The sequence below is a fragment of the Podarcis melisellensis genome, assembly GCF_964234715.1.
Source record: "Podarcis melisellensis genome assembly, chromosome: Z".
Lineage (NCBI taxonomy): Eukaryota > Metazoa > Chordata > Lepidosauria > Squamata > Lacertidae > Podarcis > Podarcis melisellensis.
The window spans coordinates 38,574,288-38,583,995 of record NC_138547.1 but is presented as its reverse complement, the minus strand read 5'-3'; the positions used below and the strand labels follow the sequence as shown (position 1 = coordinate 38,583,995).

At 47.0% G+C, this 9,708-nt stretch overlaps 1 protein-coding gene across 1 annotated transcript in view; it reads left to right on the top strand.

The window, feature by feature from the left end:
* The first annotated feature begins 3,286 nt into the window (after nt 1-3,286).
* Nucleotides 3,287-9,708, top strand: part of LOC309362159 (glutamate receptor 3) — a 206,118-nt gene continuing 199,696 nt past the window's right edge. The window contains exons 1-2 of the mRNA XM_081897719.1: nt 3,287-4,128; nt 6,752-6,910. Of these exons, the coding sequence (XP_081753845.1) occupies nt 4,038-4,128; nt 6,752-6,910 (250 nt within the window). The 5' untranslated portion in view covers nt 3,287-4,037. The remainder of the gene's footprint in view (nt 4,129-6,751; nt 6,911-9,708) is intronic.

Here is a 9,708-nt window from a genome sequence, read left to right as displayed (position 1 = left end):
GAACTCGCTAAAAAAAAAAGTTGGCAACCCTACTTTTCATTGGGAAATGTACCTGCACAGCTCATTCTCACTGGAGTCCAGAATGCTGCAGTGAATAGTCTTAGACCAGGGTGATCTGAACCTGAAGTGCTGTTCTTCCACAAAGCCTGTTGCATGGTGCTAGGTCAGTCTTCTCATTCTCTTTTCATTCCCAGATCCAGTTTGGCATCCCCCACATTTGCATACACACACAGGCTGGGAGCCTCAGTGACATCCCTCTGGAGGCTGCACCCGGGGGGGGGGACCCAGCTAGCTCGTGTGTCCCCCCCCCCCCCCCGGTGCTACAGCTCTGCCAGATCCTTCTAGTCCCTGATCACCATTTTTAGCCCTAGCTCTTCTTATTTTCTGATGCCCCCACTCTCATGCACTCTTGTCTTCAGTTATCCCATCCTGCATTTTCAGAGTTAGCCCAAGTACACATTCTTGGGATGACACGATATTATTCAGGACAATAACAACATAGCATGAAGCCTGGAAGACAGTACCCAGGAAGGATCTTTGTGGGTACCACTCTGAAACTGCACACAACTTAGATATGGAAGAGGTCGTCAATTTGGATGGCTTTAAAATGGGATTAGACAAATTCATGGATGCTAAGGTTTTCAAGGGGATGCGGGTGGCGCTGTGGGTTAAACCACAGAACCTAGGATTTGCCGATCAGAAGGTCGGCAGTTCAAATCCCCGTGAGCTCCCGTTGCTTGGTCCCTGCTCCTGCCAACCTAGCAGTTTGAAAGCACCTCAAAGTGCAAGTAGATAAATAGGTACTGCTCCAGCGGGAAGGTAAACGGTGTTTCCGTGCACTGCTCTGGTTCGCCAGAAGTGGCTTAGTCATGCTGGCCACATGACCCGGAAGCTGTACGCCAGCTCCCTCGGCCAATAAAGTGAGATGAGCACCACAACCCCAGAGTCGGTCATGACTGGGCCTAATGATGAGGGGTCCCTTTACCTTTACTAAGGTTTTCAATGCCTGCTAGTCATGATATATACCAGGGGTGGTTGGAAAGTAAAGATAAGGATTTACTGATAGATCTTTTCAATGAGAAAGGTGGCAGTCCCTGGCATCTCCAGGCAAGAAACTCTGGGGAGCTGCTGGCGGTCAGCATCATAGATAGCAATAGTAGGCAACTGGTCTGCCTCAGTATTAGGCAGTTTCCTCTTGCAAACAAATGCTACTAGAGTATTCAACTAGGACCTGGGAGACCAAGCTTCCCTCTCCGATTCAGCCATGAAGCTCAGCTGGTGATCTTGGCCCAGTCAGCATCTTTCAGTCTAACCTACTGCACAGAGTTGTTTTGGGAATAAATAAAGGGAATGTATGTAAAGCCACCTCGGAGAACAAGTGGGATAGAAAGGTAGTGAATAACCTAAAATAAAATAACTTGCATCTTTCAGATAACATGATGCAGCACCACTGGTGGTTGCACAATGGTTTAAGCTGTAATGCTAAACAAACTTCACTGAGGAATAAACCCCATTAGAAGCAGTGCAGCTTACTTCTGAGTAAACATGCATAGGAGAGCACTGTCGAGCCAGCTCTGCAAAGAGCTTTTATGCTTCATTTTCTTCAAAGCATTTACATTCCTTGCCCTAAAGTCTCCCTTTTTTATTATTCTGTTTCCAGAAGCTCCATTGGATATGTCTCTAGCTGTTCCTGTGCGTGTTTATGTCCTTTCACCATTTAAGCAGAGGGTGGGGGAGGGAGAAGGAGGAGGAGGAGGAGGAGGAGGAGGAGGAGAAGAAGAAGAAGAAGAAGAAGAAGAAGAAGAAGAAGAAGAAGAAGAAGAAGAAGAAGAAGAAGAAGAATAGTAGTAGTAGTAGTAGTAGTAGTTTGGATTTGATATCCCACTTGATCACTACCCGAAGGAGTCTCAAAGTGGGCTAACATTCTCCTTTCCCTTCCTCCCCCACAACAAACACTCTGTGAGGTGAGTGGGGCTGAGAGACTTCAGAGAAGGGTGACTGGCCCAAGGTCACCCAGCAGCTGCATGTGGAGGAGTGGAGACATGACCCCGGTTCACCAGATTACGAGTCTACTGCTCTTAACCACTACACCACACTGATCCAACTTTGTAGATCTTAACTCCTTCTTTTTGCCTTTCTGAGATTGTGCAGAAGAAAGGTTAGCTGTCCAGCACAGACATTAGTTTGTTTTGCAGGGCTGAGAAAATACTAACATCCCTATTGAAATCCTCTCTTTGGCAGAGCATTCCCTGCCCAAGCCTAGAAGTACATCTCACTACCTGCACTCACTCTCCCCATGGCGGACTGCAGCCTGAGAGCCCAGTTCCTATGCATGTCTACCCGAAAGAAGCTCCACTGTATCTAAGAGGAGCTTATTTCGATATACTGTAAGCATATTTGCAGAGTGGCGACCTGATCCTATGCAGCAGATGGGGGCGGGGACCTTTGGCCCTCCAAATGCTGCTGAACTACAACTCCCATCATCCCTGGCCATTGACTATGCTTGCTGAGACTAATGAGATGTAATACCTAGAAGCCAAAGGTTCCCCACCATTGCTATGTAGGATAAGAAGGGAGGAGTCCCATTGTTGTTCAATAGGGATTACTCCCAAGGAAACATGTGTACAGAGATTGCAGTTCATCCTATGCAGCTTCCATCAGAAAGATAAAAACTTAAGAAGAGCCTGTCTAGATCAGGCCAATGGCCCATATAGTCCAGCTTCCTATTATCACAGTGGCCAACCAGATACCTGTGGGAAGGTAACATGGAAGACTCAAGCCTAAGAACACTCTTCCTCCCACTTGGTCACAGGTACTAGACTCCATCTCCCATCTCCCTGGTCATTGGCTAGGCTGGCTGTAGGAGAGCTGGACTAGCTGGATGGCACCCTGTTGGCTGCCCTGGTGACTTTCGTGTTCCTTAGGCTGTACTCCTTAGTCCAGGTATTATGAACAGGGGAACAGCCTTGAGGCATAGGTGCCTTGCTCCTGGGGAGAGCAGGAAGAGCCTTAGCTTGGTGATAGAGCACCTGCTTTGCATGCAGAAGGCCCAGAGGTTCAATCCCTGGCATCTCCAGGGTGGGCAGGGGAAATGTCCTCTGCCTGAAACCTTGGAGAGCCGCTGCCACTCAGTGCAGACAATGCTGAGCTAGATGGACTAAATGAATATGTTTCCTAACACTCCTCACCCCCACCTTTCCGTGTGCCTGCCTTGCCTTTCTCTCCCGCAATCCCTCTCTTCCCCCCACCTTTCTCATCTCCCCTTCGTGCCATCGCCCTGTCTCTTGGCTATACCTCCCTCTTTTCTTTCTCTCCCTCTCTTCCTTCCTTTCTCCCCCTCCTCCTCCCAGAGATGGAATGCGAGAAAGAGTCAATGCAGCTTTAAAGGGGCCAGCTTTAAAGGAAGGTCCACGTGAGCCTCGGTGTGTTGCCATTGATCGCATCTCCCGGCGTTGCAGCAGCAGCCCGCCTGCCTCTCTCTCTCACTCACTTGCCGGTGAAACTGACACACATCGAGACGCCGCGTTTTGCGGGGCTCTTGCGGCAGTTCGTGCGGGGAGCCTGAAAAGGGGACGACCCGCGCTCAAGCGGCAGCAGATGAAGTTTGAGCTGTGAGCCCCCGCGTGGCCCGATCAGGGGCGGCTCGCTCTTTGGGTGGGGGAAAGGCAGGCAGGCTAGCGAGGTGGGGGCGATCGTTTGCTTGGCTCGCCCCACCATCTTTGCGTAGGGGAAGAGGGGGAGAGGCAAGCGTAGTCCCAGCTCGGCTGCGCTGCAAGCTCCTCCAAGCCAATGAGCCTTTTCAGGCTGGAGTGAAGAAGGGAGGAACGAGGGAGAAAAGGAGGGCGAAGAACGGGAGGGAGTGAGGGAAGGAAGAAAGGAAGGAAGGAAGGAAGAGGGTCTTACTTCTGAGGCTCCCCACATTTGCGCCGATGCCCATCTGGTCAGTTTCGTCGTAGGGACTCAACTGCAGGGGCCGAAGAAGAACCGAGCGAAACGAAAACTAGACGAACAGAAGAAGAAGAAAAAAACATATTAATATGGGTCAGCCGGTGCCTCCAACTATTTTCCTCATGCTGGTGGGGCTTCTGGGGGAATCGCTCGGAGGTTTTCCAAACACCATCAGTATAGGTAAGAAGCTCCTATCACTTTCCAAAGCGCCTTATTATTATTATTATTATTATTATTATTATTAGCGCTTCTGAAAGAAGATTGAAAGAAGTCGATGATAGTAGTGGCGATGTGGGGGGGGGGTCCTACCTTTTCATCTCAAACTCGTGTACCCCACTTCTTTCCTCTTTCCACTCCCCCACCCCACCGCCACTCCCGCAAGGATCCCCCAAGACAGGCACTCGCTAAAAGAAATTGTCATTTGCTTTAAAATTAAAATGCAGCGCTGCATACCTTTGGACAGATTAATAATGGGTCGAGGGTGGGCAGCGCTGGGACGGAAGCCTGGATTGCGGTACCATTATTAACAGTACTATGAGACTTGCAGTCTCATTTGAAATCGTGATTTATTTATGTTAAAGACCCCACCTCTTGATTCGATCGTCGATCGGGGTGCTATTCTCGTTAAAGAATTATCTGTAAGCCCTCACCCAATGGAAAAGCAAAACTTTCACTCATCTCCCCCCTTCCCCCAAAAAGGGGGCTAGAGAGGCTCCGTGTCTTATCACTCTATTTACCCCCGTAATCCACCTGAATCCAAAACTTCCTCTCCCCCTCTCTTCCCTCCCCACTCAACAAGATTCACGAGGCACGTAACTCTGCCGTTTAATGGAGTACGCTTTTGTAACTCGCAGCTCTTCTAAAACCTCTAAACATTGTCTTGTTTGCAGACGCGGAGGACGCGGGGGGGGGGGACGGGACGGTGTGTGAGCTGATGGACCCAAATGTGCCAAGACTAATAGGACCAAGCTATCGGAAATGGCACAACCATCCATCGGGTGTCTCGTGTGTGTGTTGGGCTGGCATGGAGCGAGGTGGGGGGGGGAGTGGGGGCGGTTGGAGCGGACAAACGGAGGGGAGCGTGCAGGCAGATGGCTAAAATAATCAATTCCTTGTCTGCCTGCATATGTCATCAAACGAGCGTTGCATCCAATGTATTTAGTGGGAGGGGGGGCTGTTCCGCGAGTGGGAGTGCAAAGTTCCCTCCCACTGGGGTTCTGGGGCATTGAGAAATGCCAAGCCGTGTTTAAAAATAGCGTTGTATTCATTTAGCGTAAGGCGCCGTTTTACCTCGGTTAGGGTTCCTCCCCCGCCCCCCTTCCGTTTGCGGCTGTAGCCTTCCCTACACGGCTGCAGAAGGAACAGGCAACGGTGGAAGCGATGCATAGGAAGCTCCTTTGGAATGCATCCCATGGATGCGCTGGAAGTCAGGCCATTGGTCCATCTGACTCACTGCCGTCTACACTGGCTGGCAGTGGCTCTCGAGGGTCCTTATTCCAGCCCTACCCGGAGATGGTGCTGGGGATTAAACCTTGGACCATCTTGCGGCTGAAGCAGATGGTCTTTTTGTTTCTTCATCTCTGGGGGAAGGGGAATTGACTTCCTGCCCCCCCCGCACAATAAAAATAACAAGAATAAGTTCGGTTTGAAGGGTCCACCCCAATGCCTTCTCCTTCACTGCTTCCAAGGCGAGATCCGTGCCAGTCTTTGTTGGGAAGACCTCTGTGCGCATTGCTGTTCAAAACTTTGTCCGTGCATAACGTGTGTCTGCTATGTGTTGCTCCGGGACCAAAACAGAACGTTTTTGAACCCTTACCTGGAGCCAAGACATATCAAGCAGATTGACCCTAAAACCATTGCAGAAGCCTGCTAGCCCCCAGGCTCCATAGAGCCTTATGCTATGCATATCTGATCTTTATCTGTGTTTACTCAGAAGTAAGTCCCACTAAATTCAGTGCGTGTGTGTTCTTGGGTATATCTACACCATAGTTTAAGCCCCTAATCATACTGCAGTCCTGTGCCCTCTTATCTGGGAATAAGCTCCATTGAACTCAGGATTTACTTCTAAGTAGGCATGCACAGGATGGCAGGGTTAAAGGTCCTTTCCTATGCATTCCTGCTTGGAAGTAAGAACCAGTTGGGACTCCTTCCAGGTAAGGCTGCAGCCGGGTTTCTGCATCATTACCAGGGAACAAGCCCCATTGAATGTAGTGATATGTTCATTTAAGTAAGCAAACATAGGAATGGGCTACGCATGTTTAGGGTTTTTTTTGGGGGGGGAGCCATAGTGATATTGGTAGGATTTGTTTCAGCTTGCTCGTTTAAAGTATTTGTTTGAACGCGAAGCCCTAAAATGATACCTTAAGGTTCTGTTGTGAGCCACCAACATATATGAGGCATATAGACTGCAGGCACCAATTGTATGCATACCTGTGGGTTAGGAATAAGCCCCACTACACTCAGTGAGATTTGCTCTGGAGTAAGCATAGATGGTATTGGGCTACAGAAGCCCAATCCTATCCCTGTTTTCTTGGAAGTCATTGGGGCTTACTTCTAGGTAAACATGCACAAGATTCCAACCTTGCAAGTGAGATAGAGATTGTGTGTACATGTTTCACATAAACCCTAGTTGTAAGCTGCATTATATGTTTGAATACGTTGCTTTAGATATGGAATATAGTATTTTTGCTGTGTGATGTTTGGTAATAAGCATCAATTGCATAGCATATTCCCAACACAATTGAAAATATGCAGGTTCTTTTACCCAAGCAAATAAACAAATGCTGTTTCTTCTGCCTTACAGGGGGACTTTTCATGAGAAACACAGTCCAGGAGCACAGCGCATTCCGATTTGCTGTACAGTTATACAACACAAACCAGAATTTTACAGAAAAACCTTTTCACTTGAACTACCATGTTGACCACCTGGATTCCTCCAACAGTTTTTCAGTAACAAATGCATGTAAGTAGCTAGCTGGATTTTTCATATTATAGCCACTGCCTGTTTATAGACCGATTCCCCAACTCCACCGTCCAAACACATTATCTCCCTCTTGCCCTGAAAAGCTATCTAGAACTGCATATCATGTTTGGTAAAACTAGATTGCAGCAAGACATCATTAATTGCTCTTGCAGCATTTTTAATGCATGTTACTGTTGGGATCATGAATATGGTTTGGCCTCCCCCCCCCTTCACAAGCACCCCCCCCCAATAAATCTGATGGAAGCAATTCCAAGTAAGATACATTTTCATGTGCCTCTGTTGCTTTGATGCGGAGATTATAAGCAGCATTTAGCAACAGCATGGATAGGAGTGTGAGCAAGTAGGTGGGGATTATTTCACAAATAATGTCTCTCAGGAACAAAATGTGGAGGAAGCTTTTTGAAGTGACCTTGAGGGTGGCAGAGGCAAATAGGCTTACTGGCCTCCTTCTGCCTTAAAAATAGCATTTCTTCTTGCTGAGAATGCTTTGATAAAAACCAGTGTGACTGTGCAAACTGATGGATGCCCTAGGAACTGAAGGGTGGCAGGAGAATTGGTGGAGAAAGCTTGACAGTCTGGAGAAATTAGTACTGCAAATGCATGTGTGTTTTTCATAGCTCTTGATGTTTCACAAGAGAAAAAGAGTGACTAGAGAGGGAGAGACTGAGGCAATCAGACAAGGAATTAATGTAGTGTGGTCAAGGAAAGCAAGTGAGTTCCGCATTCTGTTACATTGCAGCCTGTTAGAAGGCCCATCTTAATATTTGGGCATCTGTTTTTGTTTGGGAGAGGGATGACGTTTACAGCAACAAGAGCATCTCTGGCTGTATGCCAGCCTCTAATCTTAAATCCAAGGAAGCTGTTTAGGGAGCAGAAACAAGGAGGGCTTTTTAGTTCCAGTGACCTTCCACACTGAAAGCTTAGTTGGTGTCTGATTTCAGACTTGGATTATTTGAACACCAGACAATTAGGTACACTTGGGTCAAGGGTACATTTTGCAGACTGGATGGTGGTTTTAAAATGTAAGGGATTCATATCCTGTCCCTTCCTCCCAGAGGTTCAGGATGACACAAACCTGGGTCTCCTTGGTTCTAGTCTAGGGACCTTACAGCCCGGGGGTGAGCCAAAGTGGTATCTTCCAAGTGTTTTTCCACTGTCAGCTCCCAACAGCCCAAGACAGCATGGCCAATGGTTAGGGATGATAGGAGTTGGAGTTCAAGAACATCTGGAAGCCACCACTACACCATCACAGCTCTCATGCCCTGCTGCCAAAAACCACTCTGTATGATGGTGCTACACCTCTTTTTATAAAAGCTTTGGTGGGCAGCAAGGAGGCTGGATCTGGTCTTGCATCTACCAGTTGCTGTTCCCTACCTTAAGGCATTTTCAAGAAAGAAAGAAAGAAAGAAAGAAAGAAAGAAAGAAAGAAAGAAAGAAAGAAAGAAAGAAAGAAAGAAAGAAATCCTTACTCTTAAGCAAATAATTCAATTAGTTATCATGATAACATCTGTGTAAAATGTTTCCCCTGGACCTTCCAGTTGAACTGGTGATGGTGGTGTGTGGGAGACTAACACGATCCTATTGCAAGATGTCCCAGAGACATGAAAATTATTGGGCAATGAGCTTTGAGAATGTGTGAGCTTAGTTTTAAGAAAGCCTTTTTCTGCTGCACAGACCCTTGTAGGGAGGCTCCTAGTTGTGCAATTCCATCCTATTGGTTTATGTTTTGTTTTGTGTAGGATTTACAGTTCAAGCTCTTTGGAAGTTTAAATGAAAATTCCAATAGTCCTGTTTATGATGAAGGTTCCCAGTTTTTTAAACCATTGAAACTGTGACAATAACAGCAACATATGTGTGAACCTTAGCAGGATTTTTTTAATGCTATGGAAAGCTACATCTGCTGGTTTCTGCAATGTTAAAGGCACAAGAGCGGGACACACTTGTTTCTCTGGTCAGTTGGCAAGTACCCCCGCCCCCCAATAAAACCCTGTGTCTAGATTTGGAGTTTTATTTTAATAATCCTGTCCTTCCTGAACAGCTCTCTTAACACATATCTGAGTAGTAATCCTTAATGAATGTAATCCCTTCAAGAGGCCCTATCTCAAACATAGTTTCCTTTAAAATATCAATTATATGGATTTAAACTAAAGGCACTGTACTTTTATGATAATTGGCTATTAACTACGTTCTTTTTTTAAAAAAACCACAAAACCGCTGCTTGGATCCTATGAAGGGTGCCTCAAGGTGTCCTTTTAATGGCACACGTTATTATTATTTGTGTTCATTATGCTATTGGAACAGTCCTGAGTGATCCCACATCCAATACTGTTTGTACCTACAAATGTTTTGGAGCAGTCTCACTGCTTCATTTACAACCAGCACATGTTCTGTAACTTCCTGCTGAAACCTGTAACATTCTATACACCAAATGTTTGTTTCTGTCCACCCTTGTTGCTCTATAAGCCCTCAGGTCAGCAATAATGTGGCAGCATTTGGGAAGCATCACAGAAAAACTAATAGAGCAGAATAAATCCACCACTGGTGCATTTATATTGTGCAAAAGCATGCCAGCCCAATGTATTTTGGCACCTGAAGCAAACCACAAAATGGTGCCCAGCCCTCTCAGGGAAGAAGGGGTCAGTGAAGATCATCATCAGGAACAAGGGGAAAATAAAGATCTACAAGAGGAACGGGGGGGGGGGGCAGCAGCACTTCCTATTAGCTGAGACTGCTGTACAGGTGACTTGGGGTTGGGGCAGCTAAGGAGGAGCACACCA